We start from the raw sequence: 22,985 nt of genomic DNA, 5'->3' as shown, positions 1-22,985 counted from the left end.
TTATTTTGATTCATAATAAATTCTGGGACTTTAGAATAAATGGCATTAACCTTATTAAACGGTCAAGTGGCTATATCCACACAATCCTGCCCAGCCAAACACTGCTGTTGAAGGGTGGAAATATAGTTAAGCTTGAACAGATATGTAATGTAACACTAAAAAGCAGGAGAGTTTAAAAAGAGTTCATAACCTTTAGTGGAACTCGTAAGTGATTAAATCAGAGAAAATTGTTCTTGGATCTCATAGCTTTTCTTAATAGAATAAAGTCTAAAAGCAATTATGGCATATGCTGAATATGTATTTTTTAATCATATGAATTTTTGCTGAATGTTGTCAAGATGAATGACTCCATTTGCTCTGAATAGTTAGAAGTAGCAATAAAGAAAAGAGAAGAAAAATGTGTGTATAACAAACTGTTTCAAGACGAATGTTTATTACCTTTAGTAGTAATAAACAGTTGGGAATATTAGAAAGTCTTTAGTACAAATACAGTGTTATTACCTTTAATAATAATAAACAGTTGGGAATATTAGAAAGTCTTTAGCACAAATACAATGTGACCCCAAATAAGGATTATCCCTTACCCTTTTTTTTAAGTGAACATAATTAAATGAACAAACATGAGATTTAGAGAACTGAATATCTTAATTTTGACTTGAATAAATAATAGACCATATGCAACAGTTCTTATTGTTAATGTACAGAAATTAGAAACACCTGCAACACTTGGCGATAGGCCTGATGGGGGGAGAAACAGGTATCTCGATTTCACTAATTGGGGTGGAACAACTTGCCAACTATGGGTGTTGCCATTCCATGGATGTGACTCTGGGTGTTATAAATAAAGAAAATCAGCTAGGCTGGCAGCATCCATTGCCCTCTGCTTTCTGCTGTGGTACAGTGTCGCCAACTGCCTCAAGGCCCTGATACCATGACTTCTCTGTCATGCTGGACTATAGCTGTGAGTCAGCATGCACCTCCTCTCCCTGACGTTCTTTTTGTGTGAGTTATTTTATGCCCATGACAGGAAGAGAAACTAAAATGCTAGGAGGGCTGCCGCTAGCCACAGTGAACTTCAGCTTCCGGGTCCATTATTTCGTGTTTTGTGTCTTAAGCGGTGTCCTGAGCTGTTCCTCTCCATTTTCCCACAGACGGCAGCCCGTGAGTCCTCCTCCACCACCTCGGCCAATTTCCCCACCTCATACATATGGCTACATTTCGGGACCCCTCGTCTCAGATATGGATACGGATGCCCCAGAAGAGGAGGAAGACGAAGCTGACATGGAAGTTGCCAAAATGCAAACTAGAAGGCTTTTGTTACGTGGGCTTGAGCAGACCCCAGCATCCAGTGTTGGGGACCTTGAGAGCTCTGTCACTGGGTCCATGATCAATGGCTGGGGCTCAGCCTCAGAAGAGGACAACATTTCGAGTGGGCGCTCCAGTGTCAGTTCATCTGATGGCTCCTTTTTCACTGACGCTGATTTTGCCCAGGCAGTTGCTGCAGCAGCAGAGTACGCTGGCCTGAAAGTCGCTCGACGCCAAATGCAGGATGCTGCTGGTGAGTCCTGCACACCCTTCACCAAGAGATGCGTGTCTTTGTTGCTAACAGTGTCCCCATCATGTGTCCTGTGTGAAAAAAAAAATCCTCTGGGTTTTTTCCTCTTTTTTTTAGAAAGCAAAGTTCAAAAATATGACTTGGTTTGATTATTTCCTTGTTGTTTCTAAGACTTTTAAAATAGTGTATTAACTTTTATTTCATAAACTCTGTATGAGATGATGGAGAAGAAACTGTCTATACTGTCAGTTATGATAACTATAGCAAATGTATTCATATATATTTACATTACATTACATTAAATATTACATATTTATATTTCTGCATGTATGCAAATACCTTTCAGACAATTGACAAAATTCCTCTAAGGTTTAAATATATTCAATAAAATGAACTTCGTGTTACTATGTACATATTATAAATAGATTTTATGCATAAAGTCACTAAAATGAAATTCATTTTGATAGTTCCATTTAATTAGCACTTCTGTAAGAGAAATGAGGAAATAACCAGTTGGAACACTCAAACCTTTGGGAAATGGCTCCTTAACCTCTACATCAACATGTAGAGGTTACCTATATAACTATGATCACAGTTCCTGAAGGAAGCGCCATTGGAGGGGAGTGTGATACTTTGACTCCTGGTTTAAGCTGGGTGCGCCCTTCCTAGGAGGAAGGCAGGACAGGCAGGCTCGGTTCCTGATAGGCACTGGTTTCTGTGGCTTCCTTCACTGTAGGACAAATGGGGCTGAGAATCCTGCTAAGCCCAGCAACAGGTCTAACCTTCAAAGCCTGGTTCTTACAACCCACATCTGCCAGGCAGGCCCTAGTTTATAAACGTACCACAGTCTCCAGAGCACCTGCACTCAGTATGGAAGTTTGTGGAAGGATGCTGCAGATTGAAACCATAATGCTTCTTATCAATTAAACTGGACAGATATTTGAAATGTGTATACATCTTAAAGCATAAATGTTTAATATTATTACTAATAGTTGAAAGAGCAAGTTAATGTAAATGCATATTACTTTTTTTCCTTTTCCCCCTCATGGTTATAGCTTAGTATAATGAATGCACTTATTTTTAGATCATTTTTACTTAATTCTTCCTCTCAATTCTTACTTAGAGAGGGAACAGCAGAAGAAGGAAAATAATTGAAATTTCAAAAATACCATATGGTCTTTGTGTAGAATCAGTATGTGTGTGTATGTATGTGCTTGTGTATGTGTATATTGTGCATGGATGTGTTTGTGTGTGTGTGTGCATGTGTGTGTGTTGTGAATAAATGTGTTTGTATGTATCTCTGTGTGTCGTGTATTGTACATGAATGTGTTTGTATGTGTGCTCTTGTGTATGTGTATTCTGCATGGATGTGTGTGTATTGTGTCTGTATGTCAACATTTCTGGTAGCCAAGAAAACACAAATAGTTGAGGGAAACAATATGAACAAAAGGAAATGAACATATTTCAGGAAAAAAAAAGATCATTACAAGTCAATAACTGTTGCCTATTGTTTTAATTTTCATACTTTAGTGGCTGTCATATTGGTAGGATCTTTTACTCTATTGAGATAGTGTACTGGTCATTACTTTTTATTAGTATAGAATATATTCATTGATGTTTTACTTAAAGTACAAAACCACATACATTATTCATTGTGCAGAAAAAGATGTCTAATATTTATCAACACATTATCACAGAATATCTACTCACTTCAGGCCTATGTTTTATAAAAATCAACTGAATATAATTTTTCCCAGTAGCAGCTAAATGTAGTAATACATGCAAACCTAATTAACTTTATAAATAAATAAATAAAATCTAATTATATATATGTTTTACTATAGTTCTTAATCTTCTGTAAAAAAAAATAAGTACATGAAATTAAGCATCTCAAGCCACTATTTTCAGATTGCTTTAATGGCACGTTTCAGCTCATTAAGTCAAGGAAACATAGGAATAACGTTGAAAATTCATCTGTAAACGACCTTCTGCCTCAGGGTCTTTGAGCAGTAGATGGCCTCATACAATAGAATGAATAATGATTTCCATCTCACCTCTAATTCTCTGTTTTCATGGATATGTAGCTTTAATTGTAATAGTCTCCATCATAGCTAAAGAGAGTTGGGTTTAATATTTTATTGTATTGTAATTTAGTGGCAGTTCTGGTTTCATTTGGCTCATAATTATAATGAACCAAATATGCACTGGCCTCTGCCTATTACAATATTCTTCTCAAGAAATGGAGGTGCTTATCATGTGACTTGAAGTTAATATGAACGGATAACCCAATCACATTGCTTCTCACTTGGCTGCATTAATGTCCATTATTTAATGTGCCTCAGTTAGCACTTTTAAATGTGTTGATTTCAACGGATGTGGCCTTCCCTCGTTTCTTGCCGGAGGATGTGTCTGATTTCCTAGTTGGTCTGAAGTTTCTTGTGGTTCAGTTGGAAGCAGTGCATTTGTGGGTAGAGTTTCTAGAAGGCAAATACTGTAGGTCAGCATGGCACTGGAAGCCTTCCGTTGCCTTTTTCGATGAAGCACATTGTACCTATTATAGTATGACATCCTTCCAAGGGACATTGATGACACTGAAATGAGCCATGTCTGCTTTGTAGATTAAGTTTGCAGGATGACCTGGCAATGTAGTCACTCCAAAAATAACCAACATCCTCACACTGGAGTCTTGGAGGGGCCACTGAATAGTGAGTACTGACAAATATCCTGAGGCAGAAAAAGCATGGAAGTACATTTGGTTAGGAACTACGTGTGTAAGCTAGATAAATTTCAGAGCACTCGCTTACAAAGAGAATACCCAAAAGTGCTAAGTTATCAGGGTTCTACCTTCAAAGAATGCCATATACAGACTTAATTAAAATAAGGGTATATTTACAACATGGATTTGTTAAGGAATCCGATTCTTCCTCTTGAAAAAGCAACAGTCATTGAATATATGATGCGAGGAAATAATAATACTCTTAAGAACATTTTAGTGATGATAGTTGAAAAAAGTAATCGCAGTGTTTTCTTTATGTAAAGATGATGGGGACTTTAGCAGAATAAAAATCCTTTGGTTTTTACAAAATGCAGAAGCCTAACAGTGCTTTCAGGGTATTTTCTGCAATCAGCACACATAGAGGGGACAGCTCATTTGGTGGGTATGAAGTATGTTTTAAAATTAGGAATTTTTTCCAGCTTGAGTGTTTTGCTTTGGCTGTTTCTATGACACTGGAATTCACTGATGAGCCTGCCTCTGGCTGTCTTCCTCAGGCCGCCGCCATTTCCACGGCTCTCAGTGCCCTAGGCCCACGAGCCCCGTGTCTACAGACAGCAACATGAGCGCTGCTGTCATCCAGAAAGCCAGACCCGCCAAGAAACAGAAACACCAGCCAGGACATCTGCGCAGAGAAGCCTACACAGATGGTAGGTCCCCCGAAATGGACGGAAGCCTCCGTGAGGCTCGTCATTCCCCTGCTCCTCTATGGCTAGCGAATGCATTCACTGACATCAGCGATCACATTGACATTCGCTAACAGTAACCTTATATTACTTACGGAAGTGGAATCCTTCCGCGTCTTTTCAACTGCCTTGGCAGTTTTCTAAACAGCTGCTTAAGAAATTAAAAGTTCGGAAAAATTTTTTTTCAATAAAAAAAAAAGAAAGAAATTAAAAGTTGATTTTATTGTTTCACACCATGGCTGTGGTTCTAGCTGATGTCATAATAAAGGATTAACCTTTGCCAGGTCCACTCAGCAAACCTCTAGAATATCTCCATTTTCTTCGTTTTAGCTTTTCAAAATAAAATTTGCAGTTAAACAAAGGGCAATAAATATGCCGGAACAATTTTTTGCAACCATAGTGGGTTTATAGTTAGTGTGAGCACCCAAAGGCACCTCAAATCCTTTTCTTCCTACCGTCACATGCAATATGGACTCTCTCTGAAGAGGGAACACTTGTAATCTCAAGGGGGCAGAGGCGGAGAGTGCAAGCATTGTGATGTTGTCTAGAGAGAGCCTTTAATGAAAGTGCCTCAGGTGGCCCAGCATTTATTAAACCACCACCACCTTCGCATTTTATAAAACAGCCCCTCGGGCTTTATTGGAAATTCATGTAAGATAAATTCTCTCAGACTCACCCATCTTGTCGAGTTTTCTGAGTTTGCTAAAGGGGTGGGGGAAGAAGGGTGTCACAGGCAGTTTCTCCACCTCCTGGGTGTCTGCAGCCGCAATCTGATTAGGCCTTTCCTGACCAGTCAGCAATTTTTCATAAAAGCCTTCATTTGCTATTATCATATGAAAGCTTAATATTATAGATCCTTATCCAAGGTTATGGGGAGGGGTTCTTTGGGGAGGTCCTTTTCCCTGTGAGTCTTGCCACTTGACAGGAAAAATGTAATACAAAGCTCACAGCATGGTGAGCGCAAGCAATTTTGCTAAGGGTGGTTGTCCATGCTATTATCTGGAGTTTATTCTGAGTATTTTCTCGCACTAGCATCCATCTGATATTAGATCGCATTAAATACTGGCATCACACGGCGCACCTGGGCCTCCTGGCTCCTGCCCAGGATGCTTTTGTCAGCGAAAGTGAGCTGTCAGGATATTATCTGATTCCGAAGGGTTATTACAGTGACTCTGCACATGTTTGCCTCCGTGAAGGGACAAACACTAGGTGTAAATCCTCAAACTATACCGGCGATCTTACATTTATGGAACCCCTGTAATGGCATTTTACAAGTTTTATTGCTGTTTTATCAATGTTTATTATCGAGAAGGCAGGACTCTTCTCTGGAAGACCAGTCAAATGGCAAAGCGAGATGTAAACACATCTAAATTGAACACATATGGAAAAACCTGGCCTTAAACTTTGTGTGCATCTTTCTACCTCTCATTTGTATGTATTTATAGAGAAGTCTTGCATGGAGTAACGCCTCCAAAAATGCTTTAAATAGTGAAAGTTTGCTGGATTAACAAGCATCAGAGATGCCATTCTTGAGAAGTGTTAGCTGTGCTTGTGTCCTGCAGTCTCCAGGATTTGTTTTGATGGATTTGAAAACCAAATATGAATAGTAACTAACTCTAGAATGAAAAGTATTAAACGGAATGGCAAATCACCAAAGTTATTTCTTGTTTAATTTCAGGAATACCAAAGGACTATATTGAAACGTGTGTAAAGCTAAAAAGTTAATGTGAAATATTACCTGGATTTAGAATAGCTCAACTCACGAAAGGGGTCATGTAAATTATCAGCTTTTCCTCTAATGCAGAAGCTAATAGTTTTCTGGAGCTCATGAAAATAAGTAATGGAGAAATGAGTAACACTGGTTTTAAATTATAGTTTTATCTTCCGTTCAACATAAGGAACCATCCATTCTTCAGTTATGATTACTAGAGTGTTTCTTCAACTCATTTCTGAAAATTTCATTGAAAAGCTACATATTATTTATACCTCTTAAAATGTGCGTTAATCATTTAAAAATCACAAAATTCAGATCTTTCTTAATGCACCAAACAAAAGAAATACAAACTATAACACTTCTCTCTCTCTCTCTCTCTCTCTCTCTCTCTCTCTCTCTCTCTCTCTCTCTCTCTCTCTCTCACACACACACACACACACACACACACACTTTATAATTCTGGTACTCAAATCCAAGGCTTTGTGCTCTCTCTCTCTCATGATCTATACCCTTACACAATCTGAATATTCCGTTTTCATTTTTTGTTTGTTTGTTTTGGTTTGTCAAGACAGGGTTTCTCTGTTTAGCTTTGGAGCCTGTCCTGGAATTCGCTCTGTATCCCAGGCTGGCCTCGAACTCACAGAGATCCTCCTGCCTCTGCCTCCTGAGAGCTGCACCATTAACACTTGGCCTGTATATATTCCTGATAGCATCTATGAAATAAAGACAAAAGAGATTTTTCAAAAAAAACAAGTCTATCAAATTATTAAACTGCATTTAGAAAATATATCTGAAGGACTGAAGAGATGGCTCAGTGGTTAAAACCACTGGTTGCCTTTCCAGAGGACACAGGTTCAATTCCTAGCCCCCAAATGACAACTCACAAGTATCTATAACTCTGATATCAGGGGATCTGACTCTCTCATACAGATTAACGTGCAAGTGAAACACCAATGCACATAAAATTAGATAATTTTTTAAAAAAATTCTGCAGATAAAATTCTGGAGAATTGCCGGGCGGTGGTGGCGCACGCCTTTAATCCCAGCACTTGGGAGGCAGAGGTAGGCGGATCTCTGTGAGTTCGAGACCAGCCTGGTCTACAAGAGCTAGTTCCAGGACAGGCTCCAAAGCCACAGAGAAACCCTGTCTCGAAAAACCAAAAAAAAAAAAAAAATTCTGGAGAATCCCAGTAAGGAATATAGTTTTTTTTTTTACACTGTTTTATGATATTGGTGGGTGGAAGAAAGAATTTGAGGTGTCTTTTGTTGAAATCTGAATTAAGCATATTTGTGAAGTATAGAGGAGTCTGTAATATTTTTATTTTTATTTTTGCCTTTTCCACAAGTGCAGTGTATTGACTGGGATGGGTGAGTCTAGTTACTGTATATCAGTTATGAGAACACTGTCAAAAATAGATAACTTTCAGTTTATAGCATCTTTGCTTTATAAATATCACTCAAATTTCAATTTTCCCAGTTGTTTTCTAAAGCATTTAAATGAATAAACAGGACTTCATTCGGAATCCGTATAGATTTTGAGGATCCCTCTTGGCTGGTCCACCTGGGACTTGTCACCAAACAGTACCACGGATTTTACAGTTAAAGCGATGCACATGCATTTCCTCAGAGCTCTGGAGGGGAAAGTCCAGGACTGAGTTGTGAGCAGGGCTGCATCTTTGGAGGTGCTCCTCCTGCGTCTTCTCTCTGTTCTCCCTTAGTCTGTGATTGTTCTGTAAACTCTTTTTATATTAGTCCTACTAGATTAGACCCCATCTAGCAAGCTCGTTTTAATTTTATTGCTCCTCAAATGATGCCAAATGCATTCGCATTCTTAGATAGTGGGGATTGTGACTCTCAGTGTAGTGTTTGGCAAGGACATAATTCTCAGTACAAGAGCCCACCAGCCAGCCTCTCAAATGTCGTAGACATGTCTTGCCCTGTAAGTAAATATAAGGTTTCTTAACACCCAAAGCAGAGTCTGCATCCTCCCGTCCTACTAAAAGGGCTGATTATTTATTTATTTTGCATTCGCTAGTTTCAAGTTTAACCCAGATGGAAGATAGGATTAAAATATATGAATATTTATCAGCTGAAGTCTTGTGGAGTTAAAGTACATTTCTAGGACCTTCTAATAGACTCTTTCCTCCCCCGCTTTTCAACCTTCCCAATACATTTGCATATTTGATTTAAAAACCAAATCTATATTTCTCTGGTCCTACTTTTCATAAATTATTCACCATCCTCTTTAGAATGATGTTATTTTGACTTGATTTATCATTAATTGCAGGGTCTTGAGACTTTAAGCAGTTACATAAATAGAGCATTGAATCTGGCTATCACATTTCTGCCTCACTGGCAGAATTACCTACGTATGTGTCCTTGTATTTTAGTTTATGTGAGGGGCATTTTCTTAGCTGGGGGTTCTATAAAAGGAGAAGGCATTGTAAGCTTACAGAAAGAGAGACTGGAAAGATGGCTGAGAGGCTAAGAGTATTTTCTGCTCTTACAGAGGACCTAGGTTCCTTTCTCATCACCCACATCACAGCTTGAAACAACTTATACCTCCATTCCAGGTGATTCAACACCATTTTTGGCCTCTAAGGACACCTTGACCTCCAGGCATGCATGTGATGCTCACACATACATGCAGTCAAACATGTACAGAAATGAAATGAAAGTAAACTAAATCTTTTTCATGAGATTACATATTTTTAATTAATACTTAATCTCTTAGACGTAATCTTTGCTCTCTTTTAAGCATTCCCCATAATATTTCATCCCCTATCTTTGCATATATTGACTATTATAACATACTCACATCACAGTCAACTCCCTGAAAACTTGTTCACATTATGTTAACTTACCAAATGTTATTCAGATATATTTCCCTTTATTTATGGAATGTTTCTAAGAATTATTTTTATGAATTGCAGAATTGCTTAAGAAAAATGCACTTTATAGATATTAAACTATATACATACTTTCATTTTGAAACACATTTATGAAGTAAAGAATTCAAACTAATATGGTATAAAATGTAAAAAAATATTTCTTGGAATGTAACTGTGAGATGTAGGTGTACATATAAAACAAGAAATTAGCCTACATTTTTGCCAGAAATTATCTGGTTTAAAATATCTGGGTACAGGGTGAAGAGAGCTTTGATTGGACTGTAGATAAGTGTGACCAAATGAAATGACAGAAAGAGCAGTAGAGATTAAGAATCTAAAGTCATTAGTCTTTGATCTGCTAGTAGACATCTTCGATATCAGAAAATAAGTTAAAAATCTATGTGGAGCCTGGCGGTGGTGGCGCATGCCTTTAATCCCAGCACTCGGGAGACAGAGGCAGAGGCAGGTGGATCTCCGTGCATTCGAGGCTAGCCTGGTCTACAAGAACTAGTTCAGGGACAGACACCAAAAACTACAGAGAAACCCTGTCTCAAAAATCAAAAAAAAAGAAAAAAAAAAAAAACTCCATGTTAAAATTAAAACTATAAAATAAATAAATAAATAAATAAAAAGAAAAAAAAATCATGACCTCCTATTTTATTATACCCCAGTGTTTTTTTATTAATTAATTAATTTAATTATTAAAGATTTCTGCCTCTTCCCCGCCACCACCTCCCATTCCCTCCCCCTCCCCCAATCAAGTCTTCCTTCCTCCTCAGCCCAAAGAGCAAGCAGGTTTCTCTGCCCTGTGGGAGGTCCAAGGACCACCCACCTCCGTCCAGGTCTATTAAGGTGAGCATCCAAACTACCTGGGCTCCCACAAAGCCATTACATGCAATAGGATCAAGAACCCATTGCCATTGTTCTTCAGTTCTCAGTAGTCCTCATTGTCCATTATGTTCAGCGAGACCGGTTTTGTCCCATGCTTTTTCAGTCCCCGGCCAGCTGGCCTTGGTGAGTTCCCGATAGATCATCCCCATTGCCTCAGTCTATGTGGAACTTTTTACCTACAAATTAAGAAGGCTAGGTTAGCGATGTCAATTAAAACTTAAGTGCCAGCTCCAATCAATTTGAAGAGGTTGCCTAAAGATGTAAGAGAATATTCATCTAGGACCTGTGAACGTATGAGTATGCTGAGCTCAGATAGGAAGCTGTGCTGGATTAGAGTCCAGAAAATTTGCACAGTAGTAGCTAGCCCTGTAGTAGTGGTCTTCAAATCCTGACTCTATCATTCAGTTTTTCCATGCTTGGATGATAAATTTTAAGTTATCAGTCTTCATTTTTGTTATCTTTAATTTCTCTATTCCATGTAAAGTACAGTATTTTAAAACTGAATGTGCCTCCAATGATAAATCTAGTTTTGAAGAAATTAGACATGCAAAATCTGACACATTTAAAATATTCCTTTTAGATCTTCCACCCCCTCCAGTGCCACCACCTGCTATAAAATCACCCACTGTCCAGTCCAAGGCACAGCTGGAGGTACGACCTGTAATGGTGCCAAAACTCGCTTCTATAGAAGCAAGAACAGACAGATCATCAGACAGAAAAGGAGGAGGGAGTTACAAGGGGAGAGAAGCACTGGATGGACGACAAGTCCCTGACCTGCGAACAAATCCAGGGGACCCCAGAGAAGCACAGGAACAGCAAAATGACGGGAAAGGACGGGGGAACAAGGCTGCAAAGCGAGACCTTCCTCCAGCAAAGACACACCTCGTCCAAGGTACTGATTTTCCAAACAGTAGACGACCACAGAATCTTATGAGCTTTCAAGATGCGTGCATAGGCTTTTTGTGGCTATATGAAAAGAATATGATTAAGACTTCCCTAACAGCGGGGTGGGAATGTGCTCAGATTATTTAATACAATTGATTCCAATACATGACATCACACAGCTTGTTTGAAGAGAAGCCACATGAATTGAATTTTATTCTTTCATTAGATTTTAAGGGAAAACCTGATTTCAGCTGAGTAAACAAGGAGACTGCAGGTATCAGGTAGAGGAAGGATAATGAGAAAAGGTGATGAAAGCGTGATATAAAGGATGATAAATGGTTTCCAGGATATCAGGATCGGGGACAAATAGCTAAAGACAAATCTCGAAATGTGATTAAATTGGAAAAGCCAAGGGTACCCTAAGAAAGAGTTTTAGATATACTATAGAGGCAGCGGGGAGCTGAGGAAGAGAGGTAATAGAGTCCATGTGACGTTAGATACAGAAAGGGACTATTTGCTGGGAATGAGGGAATGACCCACTGATCGGAGGCAGGCGAAGGATGATGGGGAAGAAGGTGAATTCAAACAAAGTATGAGTACACATATGGCTGAAAATGCCATAGTGAATTGTGTTTCTTGGTATGCTAACTTTACTTTTTAAACAAAGACTTTTAAGTAAGACGTGATGTAATATGATGTGTGGCTTAGAAGACTAACCACCAGCCCAGGATAGTGAAGGGGGAGGCTGAAATAGTAGGTGTAATATTATAGTAATAATCTAAGTATAAAATGTAAAATGAGTTAAAATAATAACAAGGAAATGCAAAAATAGTCAAGATGGGCATGCCAGAGGTAGGCACGGTATTATACAACCAATAAAATGTTAAAATATCATAGCAGGTCTTTCTCTGTCCCACCAGCCAGCTCCCATATAACCACACGAAGACTTATTAATTGTGAGAGTTCAGCCTATAGCTTAGGCTTGTTTCTAAATAGCTCTTATAGTTTACATTAACCCATTTCTATTCATTTCCATGTAGCCACACGGCTCATGGCTTGTTATCCCAGCTCCCAAATATCATGTTTCCTCTGCATTTGGCTGGTGACTCCCCACATCTCTGACCTTCTTTCCAGCATTCTCTCTGCATCGAAAATCCTGCCTAGCTATTGACCATTTAGCTTTTTTATTAAACCAATCACAATCACATATCTTCATGCAATGTAAGGGAATATTCCCCAACAAAATATAAGTTGAAACAATGCAGTCAAAAGGGGTTATTTGGACCATAACTGTGAGGCCCTGTGCATCAGTTGTACTCACCAAATTGAAACAAGAGAAATGCCTAGATGTCATGAGGAGCATACATTTTTTTATTGACTTAGAAGCTGACGATAACATAGACACACACAAAAAAAAATCATTAGGAGTTGAGAAAACTGGATTAATCAAGAGAACGACTTGGAGTAAGGCTGGGTTTTAGAGCACACAGGGCTGAGATAACAACTGTATGAATTATAAAGATTAAATGTCAGCAGCGAAGTACAGCAGATGTTTATGAATCAGCTCTCCAGGAGGGAGAACAAAGCAAACCCTATTTTGTAGCACGTGGATTGCGTCTGCTGTGTGAACATTTCCCAAAGCTAAAATTCTAGCTGCTCTGGGAATGTGAGACAAGAGAGAGGAGCGCAGCTCAGTTCCTGTGAAAATGTCCCACATGCCATGATAATTCTAGAAACAGAAGAGAATACGTGTTTTACAAAGCATGCTGAAAGTGTCCACCCTGAAGACAGAACAATTGTGATAGCTAAGACATGAAAACTAGTATTCTATTCTCTGCATGTCACCCAGAGGATCTGGGGTAGTCTCGTCTCTAAATAAAAGGTGCATCTTGACTATATATGAGAGCGCTACTTCTCTGTGCATACAAGGACTATTTAGAATATGGATTGAAATTGCATTAGCTTTAGAGAATAGCAGCAGTAGATTCTATTCTGGGGTCTCTATCCTCTCCAGCTACAGACAGTTGGCTAGGTTTACAGTACCAGGTAGGAATTTCTTCCCATCACACAGGTTTTAAGTCCAATTAAACAGCTATTGGTTACACCAAAAATCAATTCCCTCTTTTGTACCACAAGGGATATCTTGCTGAGCCAGTCATTGTGATTTGTAAGTATTACATCTAGGTAGGACTTCTTCATGAGCCCTACACCTAAATAAAGCTGAAGAAACGTTCCGGAAGAGGACACTGAATAGTAGTATGCAAATGACCAGGGTGCCTACTTCTAAGACACAAAGATGTAAAGAGAAAAACGTACCCATGAAAATTCAATGTCATGCTTGAAAAAGACCAACATAATGACACTAGGATTAAAAGTAGGTGTATGGTAGAGTGTTTACCAACAGAGTCTTGAGTTCAATGTTAGCGTCATACACACACACACAACTAGAAAGAAAGGAGGTAAGAAATGTAAGAGGACTAGGGAAATCAAAGAGCAATTAAAGTTCTTACTTTGAAGCATGATGACCTGAATTCAGATCCCCAGAACCAGTGATAAATAGAGGATGGACATGTCCTCCTATAATCCTAACTTTGGAAGGCAGAGGCAGGAAATCTTAAGAGCAAGCTATCTAGCAAATCTAGCCATCAGCAAGCTCTGAGTTTCACCAAGAGACCCTCCCTTCATAAATAAGATCGAAGAGTGAAAGAAGAAGATTCCAGATATCAGTCTCATGTATGTGAATGCATACACAAACATACACACATGTATGCATCCACACACATGTAAACCATGCACATCACAAATGAGAAGTAGCAAAAGAAAAAAGCGATGGACGTGACTGCATGTGTTATAACCCATGACCAGCCCCCAATTAAAAAATATGAAACAGCACAAGGGGAAAGTTTGATGTAGTCTTATTTAAAAAGGGAACTTTTGGAATGTGTCATCTATGATGATTATTTTTGACTGCAGTAGTCAGAAGAAAAGCCAGACTCTGAAGAACTGAAAAGGAAGTGGAAACTTTGAAAGGGACAGGTATTAGTCACTTCCGTCTCTCTGTGACCAGAGTGTCTGATAAAATCTCTTCTGGGACGAAAGATTTAGTTTGGTTCACACTTGCAGAGAGCACATGGCAGAAAGGGTATGGTGGTAGGGATGCTGGTGTGGAGTGAGGAGCCGAGCAGGAACCAGGAGCACATAGAATAGTTATATGTACACACCACCAGCTCAGTTGACGTAAATCTTCTACCAACTTGGCCCAGTCCTGTGGGTTCCACTGCCTCCCCAAACAACACTGCCAATGGGGAACCTTTCAAACAGGAACCTGTAAGACATTTCACACTTGAACAGGAGGTGAAGAGCAGAAATTCTTCTCAGAAGGTTAGGATGCAAAGACTTGCATGGAACTCATCAAGAGGATCAAATTGGTGGAAATGTGAAATGATTTAGGATATGAATTGACATCATTTTATATGTTTATATCTATACATACATATATGTGTATATATGTATAAATATATATAATACACATACATATATATGGCAAAAAGTCAGTGCAAGAGAAAGAGATTTTTAAAGTAGATAAAAAAGAAAAGAAAAAACTGGGTGATGGTGATGGATACCTTTAATCCCAGCACTTAGGAGATAGAGGCTACACAAAGAAACCCGGTCTTGAAAAATAAAAAAAGAATAAAGAAAAAGGCAAAAGAAAAGAATGATAGAGGGGACAGAAGGGAGCGATGGAAGAATTAAGAATAATAAATGTACTCAGATTTTTACTGTATCTTATTAGTATATATTTTGGCAAGATTTGTAATCAGCTTGTTGCTTTGTGGGTTCACCAACTTCCTTGCAACAAGAAGCATATTCTGGGACCAAAGTGGGACTCGTGCTGCCAACATGAGCTCAGGCTTCAAGTGCAACTCCAGAACTGTGCCTTTCACACAGACACTCTCACTGTGACCACAGCGTCCTCGGGGAGACCAGCTCTGAAAGCTTATTAGCTTATCTCTGGCCATTAAGCCAAGCTGATCTAGCACTAAACTTTTGACTCCTGGCCCTGTGTTCCAAGTAGTGATTCATACACCAAAGACTGTGATGTCAGTTATAGACTTCATGACTGTCCGGAAAGTATGACCACTTTTGTGATCATGAGCAAATTCCAAAGAAGGAGGGATTCTTTAGGAGAAAACTGCAGGGCTACAAAGATCCTGGTGCGATGGAGTGAGGCAAAGCGGAGGCGTGTAAATCAATCTGCAGAAATGTACTCAGTAGCTGTTTCATTATGAAATTATTTCTATCTTTAGAACTAAGTCAGAAACTGTTAATCTGGAAATAAGGACACCTAGCCCCTGAAATGCATTTACCTGATCCAGTTATTATGCTTTGATTTTCCGAATTTTATTTTGAACCATAACCTCACATGTGTATATCATTAAATTATCATTGCTAAGCATTGCTGTAATTTTCACCTTCTTGATTCAATTTGCATTATTTATTTAATGAAAGAGGCACCCTGATTTGCATATGTAATGAATGGATATTTTTAATTAAGGAAAGTGCTTTTCTGAACTTGAAGGTCTGATCCTTTGTGCTGACATTTACCTCTCCAGTTGATTTATTCCTACACATATCAAATGCTCATTGTGCTATATTTACAGTAATAAGTCTTCAGATGTCTATAAGCATCAACTTTGACCTCAAAAAGTTTGTGCTCACATATACGTGTGTTCATACATACAGAGGAGAGAGAGAGAGAGAGAGAGAGAGAGAGAGAGAGAGAGAGAGAGAGAGAATATAGATGTTATAATTCATAGATATCTTAAGATATTAGGTATCCATGACTTCCCTAAGGACATTGTCACTGACCATTATGTCCTCCACATAGCCCAGCCTGTGCCAACAAGCATGTCTTGAAGACTAAGCCAAATACAAACACTTTTTATATCCAACCTGACTTCACCATGCTGTAACACCAGGAAGTCCAGAATGAGGACAGTTGGTGTGATGGGCAAAATAAGGTCAGGAAAGATCCAGAGGTCTTTAAATGTAGAAGTGACATCTAAACTGAGTGTCTCAGAATATGGATAAGCTTCAGATGAGGCCAAAATAAACTGTTCAGGTTTGAAAGTCAGCATCTATGATACATTGAGAAGAGTATGGCCTAAACCCAACATTCAGGAGGCAGAGTCCTGGTCTGTGGAGCAAGTTTCAGAATAGCAAGGGCCACACAGAGAAATCCTGTCTCAAAAACCCCAAAAAAGAAAAAAAAAATGCAGAGATGAAGGTCCAGAGGTGAATGAAGGGAGTGTGTAGGTTTTTGGTTTTGTTTTTAATGGATTTATGTCCAGAGTATAGACAGGCTGTGGAGGAAAAGTGAGCAATTAAATTATTTCACATCAGGAAACTTAAAGTTGCAAGGAGGTAGAAATTCAGGAAATAATTGGCTAGTGTGCTATCTTAGTTACTTTTCTGTTGCTGTGAAGAGATACCATGATCAAAGCAATTAATAGGAGAAACCATTTACTGGGGCCTTATATTTCAGAGGGCGAGTTCAGAACAATCATGGTAGGGATCATGGCAGCAAGCAGGCAGGCTTGGTGCTGGAGCAGCAGTTGAGAGCTTACATAACATACTTAAGAAAGAACAAAATGAATGGGCTTTTGAAACCTCAAAGCCCATCCCCAGTATCACACCTCCTCTAACAAGGCCACACCTCCAAATCCATCCCAAACAGTTCCACCACAGGGTACCAAGCATTCCAATATTTGAGACTGTAGGGGACACTCTCATGCAAACCACCACAGTGCCTTATTATTTGAAATCATTGAAAAGTTTCTATGCCCCAATAAGTCTCTCTACCTCATCAGACCAAATCAAACCAAATTAGAAAAAGCCCAGGTTTAATGGATAAGGCACTCTTGGATGATTTTCCAACCCCCCAAAGAGGAGATGGGAAAGGAGGACTGGAAAACTATGCATCTGTTTTTTTTGGAGGGCAGTTGAAGTACCCAGTGGGAGTGGTCTTGAGCATCTCTGGGAGAGAGGTCATCATTTGGCGGGTTTTCTGAGATGCAGCAGCGTTTAGTGAGAGATTGGAGAGGGGGCTTGAAGTGGCGCTTCCACTTGACCATTATAGATGCTTTGGATACATGGATGCCAGGGGCTGCGTGAAGCTTCCACTTGAACAGTCACCTTCTGGGATCCAGAGTTCAGTGGTGCAAATGCATTTAGGTTGGTCTCTATAAGGAGAATCTGACCCCGAGCTTACCACATGATTGGGAAATTTCTTCTTCCTCCTAATTCCTCATAAGAACACACCTTGACTACACAGTGATCTCGCTGTCTTGTCTTTGTGCATGTCGCAGCTCCTTTAAGCACATATTCTACTATCATTTTGATGGCGGTGGGGTCTAAACTAGCTGAGATCACATGCTGAAAAAAGAATTGGAATTCAATTGATTCCACATTTGACTTGTCCTCTTTCATGGCCTTGGTCCCAGGTGAGTTTGGGATGGGCACTGATTTATGATTGGAGCCAATCCAAATCCCTAACCAATGCGTGGAAAATAAGACTTGTTATTTTCATTTTCCAAAGGCAGTCCACGTTATTATGCTTGTAGTGTTCGTACTTATGCCTCTGATTCAGTCTTGCGTGGCCATTCGGGATTGCGGAGACAGGAGTGACACATTGTAAGGTGAAAATGTAGCATCTTGTTTGTTCATGTGCTCTCGTTGTATTTCTTTACACAGAGGATATTCTACCGTACTGTAGACCGACTTTCCCTACATCAAACAACCCCAGAGATCCTAGTTCCTCAAGCTCGATGTCATCACGAGGATCGGGAAGCCGACAAAGAGAGCAGGCGAATGTAGGTCGGAGGAACATGGCAGAAATGCAAGTACTTGGGGCGTATGAAAGAGGAGATGATAATAATGAAGAATTAGAGGTATGCCTAATTTCCCCCATTTTAAAACTTTAGACTGCAGTAGTAATGCCAGCCCTCGACATTAAGAACACCTGTCAGCATGTAGACATGCAACTATTTTTCACAAACGTTCTGTATCCTAATGCCTGCGATGTTGGCACCTGACGTTCTGCGAATTGAAGAATTTTCCTTGAATGTATTTTATAATTTTAAATGCTAACAGTGATGTCCTCACAGACCTCAGATTCATATTCTTTCACTTATTTCCATATATAAAACATGTGACAGAACACAAGTTGGAAAAAACCTTGGTCTAAAATGGTATAATTTGTGTTATCTGAAACCTGAATGAGGCGAGAGCTATTATGATATGAGTGTTTAACATCTAGAATCTGTCCAGGCTTAGTTTGACTTACCTTCCTACTCTCTTATACCTTCACTGTTTTGGAAAGGAGCCTGGCTGGAAGAGGAACTCTGTCTAAGTCAAATAAATTCCTCTTCTTTGTAATCTAGGAATATTATCTAAGATATAGTTGAAAGTGATGTTTAAAAGTCCCTTCTCTTTGAAATTTAGTATGCTTTCTCTAGCTAATAAAAAGTAACTCAAAGTCAAATTTGCTTCTTTATAAATGTTTAATCTCAAGTAGATGCTAAATGAGTTTGAGAGTCTTCAAAATGTAAGATGAAATGTTAAGAAATTGTGTGTAATTGAGTACTATATGCATCTCGTGTTGAAATTTGTTTGGAATAAGAAAAACTTCTCCCACAAATGCTGCCAGACTATTAGTTTTTAAAGTTTTTTTTTTTTTGCCTTTTAAATAGAAGAACTTTTGCAGGCAGAGGGGGCTGAAATATGTTTACTATTAAATCTAGTATTTAAAAATGATATGCATAATTAAAATGGAGAAATAGCACTGGAAAAGTAGGGCTCCTTGCTCAGAACCCTGTGCCCCAACCTGTGACATCCAGGTATGGCACAGAACAAGTTGGTACTTATTTCAGGATAGTTGAATTTGCAATAAAGACCAATTAAAGTTGTGAAATGAATTAGCTGTGATGAACACTGCAACACATTCCAACAAATAAAGAAATACCCAGTCAATGAATATAAATAAGCATAAGACAATTACCTTTGGCTTTGTTTTTGAATTGAACAAAAATTCATCTCTTATAGGAAACTGAAAGCTGAAGATAACCAGAGAGGCTTGTGATATTAATGTGAAATCGTCACTCAAGATGCCTCACGTCTGACGACACGCAATGCCAGATGAAGTGTTCAGTGCAATCCGAATGTACAAATTGTCGTTTTTATTCCCCCTATTGAGATACCACTTTTTAAAAATGTCTTGGGTTTTTACTGTTGCTGATTGATTGCCTAACCCTTGAGGAACCTTCCTCTCCCCCCTCGCTGTTGCAACCGCTCCACTTGACTTCCAGCAAGGGAAGTGTCTTGGCTGCTTTCTTCAGCCGTCAGCCAGCAAGAAAGAACAGACCAATTCTTTTGCATTTTGCCCCTGAGATATGACATTGCACTGCTTATATGTCAAGCGAATTTATAGCAAAAAAAAAAATTGATCAAAGATACAAAGGTGATGAATCAACCTCATGCTAAGGGCTCTCAAAATATAATAGTTCTATGACCAACTGCTAATGCCAATTAAAGCATACTTCATTTTACATGGTTTTAAAATCAGTCTTTCATATCACCTATTGCTGGGATTAACTAAAAATATATCAAACACAGAACTGCAGATGGTTTGAATGGGGTAGAAGCATTGTAAATATATACTCTTTGCAACTCCTGGTGGTACTTAACTTTGTCTTCATTTCAATCACTGAAATATATTCTTGGAAATGTACTTTTGGATGAGTAGAGCTAAGCCAGTTGGACATCTGGTTATCTAGTCATTGTCAGAAGTAAACCTAGCAAAAAAAATTTTGTTCTATTTTTCAATCAAAAAGCAACTACAAATGCATATTACAAGCAAGCGGATGTTTTGAACAACCAATTGAGTAAGGACATCCCTATCTTAACTGGCCTAAAATTTCTTCTGGTAGTGTCAGTTCGACTTTCAGAAGTGCCACTTAAGGAAGTTTGTTTGATTTTTGTTTTTGTAATGCACTGTTTTTAATCTTTTTTTTTTTTTTTTTTTTTGGTTTTAAAAGCACAATCACTAAACTTTATTTGTAAACCATTGTAACTATTAACCTTTTTTGTCTTATTGAAGAAACTGTTGAGAAGTGTTTTTAACCTGTTTTTTTAATGCTCTGTGTTTGTATTTGCAATATTTGAATGATGACAGCTGGTGAAGTCACGTACAGACTTTATTGTGGGCTGTGAACCAAATGGTTCTAATTTTTCCTGGACTTTAAGAAAAAAAGAAAGTGTTAAGTTTGTTGTGGCCAATGTTGAATCTTATAAGATTTCCTTAGAAGCTCATCAGAGGTATTCCTACTTGGAATTGCCAAGTGATACTCTCTGACTGTAGATTTCTATGATTTTTTTGACATTATATGAATTTAATTGAATTTATAATTGGTGCTATTTGAAGAAAACAATATGAACCTTTAGTCATATGTAGTTATCAGACTTGACCCCACAAAGCCAAACAAAACTGAACCACAAAAAAAGGCTGGTATTCACCAAAAACTAAGTGTGTTCATTTAGGTAATTTGAAAAAGTCCCATAGAAAGAGTGTGCAGTACTAAGGGAACAATCCATGTGATTAATGTTTTCATTATGTTCATGTAAGAAACCTCTTATTTTTAGCCATAATTTTGCATACTGAAAATTCAATAATCAGAAAAGTAATTTTTGTCACATTATTTATTAAAAATGTTCTCAAATACATCATTCTTTCTTGTGTTGATTTTTTTCATTGTGTGATTATCAGATTTATTCCATTAAATCACAAACCTGTTTTGTCTTAGCATTTCACCACTGTATTATCAAAAGAATAAAAGTCCTCAAATTGTTTTATGAGCATGCAGATTCCACTTCTAAGCATAAATTCTCATTTCAACTGTGTAGAATAAATGAAAGATGATTCTTAAGTTGAAGTTAGCTCCCTGACTCAGAGACTAACTCAGGAGGGTGTGATGCTTCTGTGTAGATATGTGTGTTTGAATTTCAGTTAGCCTCTTTCTAAAATCACCAGGACTCAACTGCAGTTAACTTCATTTGTAAAGTGTGAACCACCAATGTTCTGTCAGTAAGAGGAAGTTTATATATCCCATTGCTTGTCAGAAAATGCCTGCTTTCTAGTTTCAGACCCATATAAAAAACTAGGACTGCCAGTGTTATACCAAATTACATATATGATTGATTTAATTTCCGTATTGCAGAATTTCACTCAGATTAATGAGATGGGTACCATGTCTTGGAAATGTCAAGATCTACAGAATATACTGGAGTTTGGCCCCCTGCACACACACGTACCCCGTGACATATATATATTTTTTCTTTTACCTAAGTCTATCGTTACCAGAATTTGAAAAGCTGATGAAAAAAATTGGAATAATGGGGGGCTGATTTGTAATTTAATTATATAAAAGTGAAGAAATTACCAACACCTACTTAATATATGAACAGACCCACAGGTCAAGGAACCAGTCTCTAAGCTTTTTTTTTTTTTTTAGAAAAAAATTACACGGGAGAGACATATGCAATGAACTGACTTTTTTTTCTTTTCCTCAGTGGGTGAACTACAAATAACCCACTGTCTCTCTTTTATATTACATGTTGCAATTTGCACACAAACTCTGTATGTCACAGGGCCTGAATTTAAATCCTAGTTTTCTCATAGCTGTGTTTCCTTGGACATGTTACTTACCCTCAAAGTCTCAGGTACTTCACCTGTAAATTCAATAATACCTACCTCATGGAGCTCTTGTCATGATTCAGTGAGCTAATGTATCTGCTCTGGACTCTGTAAACTCCACAAACACTATAAGATATTGTTATATTTATGGACTGAAATTCACTATACATGCAATCCCCATTTTTCATACCTGATTTGTTCCTAAAAGTTTGCATGAAAGTAAAAGAATAAGTGTGGTATAAGGACAAGGGTGCTTCCATTTCTGGTAAGTAAAATTCACTGTGAACCCCCCCCCCCCCCACTGTGGAGTAATGCTTGGTGTCATTGTTTGTTTCTTTGCTTTTGGATGCAAGGGCAGTAAATGAGTTGGTGGTATTGTATTTCTGGTACTTTCTTATAATACTTGATAATACAGACATGTCACCTGAGTTCTCAATAAATGGATTTAGTGTCTCTTGGGGGCTGCTGTTTTGAGTTGTAACAAAAAAAAATGCATTCTTGGTCTGTGTGTAACTTTTCCTCGGCGGATGTGAGTGAACATCTATTCATCCATGGACCACAGACAACACCACAACAGATCATGAAGTGACACCATACATGTGAATCATTGAATTGGGGGGAGGTACTTACAGAAATAATTGTTTTTATTGAGCTATATATTTTCTCCACTCCCCTCCTTTCCTCTCCCCTCCCCTCCTCTTCTACTCTCCCATGATCCCCATGCTCCTAATTTACTCAGGAGATCTTGCCTTTTTCTACTTCCCATGTAGATTAGATCCATGTATGTCTCTTAGGGTCCTATTTGTTGTCTAGGTTCTCTGGGATTGTGAACTGCAGGCT

At 38.5% G+C, this 22,985-nt stretch overlaps 1 protein-coding gene across 7 annotated transcripts in view; it reads left to right on the top strand.

Annotated features, from left to right (window-relative positions):
* The window catches only part of Robo1 (roundabout guidance receptor 1), a 1,002,189-nt gene extending 979,732 nt beyond the window's left edge, over positions 1-22,457 (top strand). For all 7 annotated transcript variants that reach the window (XM_057763690.1, XM_057763686.1, XM_057763689.1 and 4 more), the window contains 5 exons: positions 1,152-1,558; positions 4,826-4,978; positions 11,091-11,402; positions 18,149-18,345; positions 19,499-22,457. In XM_057763690.1, the coding sequence (XP_057619673.1) occupies positions 1,152-1,558; positions 4,826-4,978; positions 11,091-11,402; positions 18,149-18,345; positions 19,499-19,513 (1,084 nt within the window). In that variant the 3' untranslated portion in view covers positions 19,514-22,457. The remainder of the gene's footprint in view (positions 1-1,151; positions 1,559-4,825; positions 4,979-11,090; positions 11,403-18,148; positions 18,346-19,498) is intronic.
* The last annotated feature ends 528 nt before the right edge of the window (positions 22,458-22,985 follow it).

This window comes from Chionomys nivalis, chromosome 3 (assembly GCF_950005125.1).
Source record: "Chionomys nivalis chromosome 3, mChiNiv1.1, whole genome shotgun sequence".
Taxonomy (NCBI): Eukaryota; Metazoa; Chordata; class Mammalia; order Rodentia; family Cricetidae; genus Chionomys; species Chionomys nivalis.
This window is presented reverse-complemented; position numbering and strand designations above follow the sequence as displayed.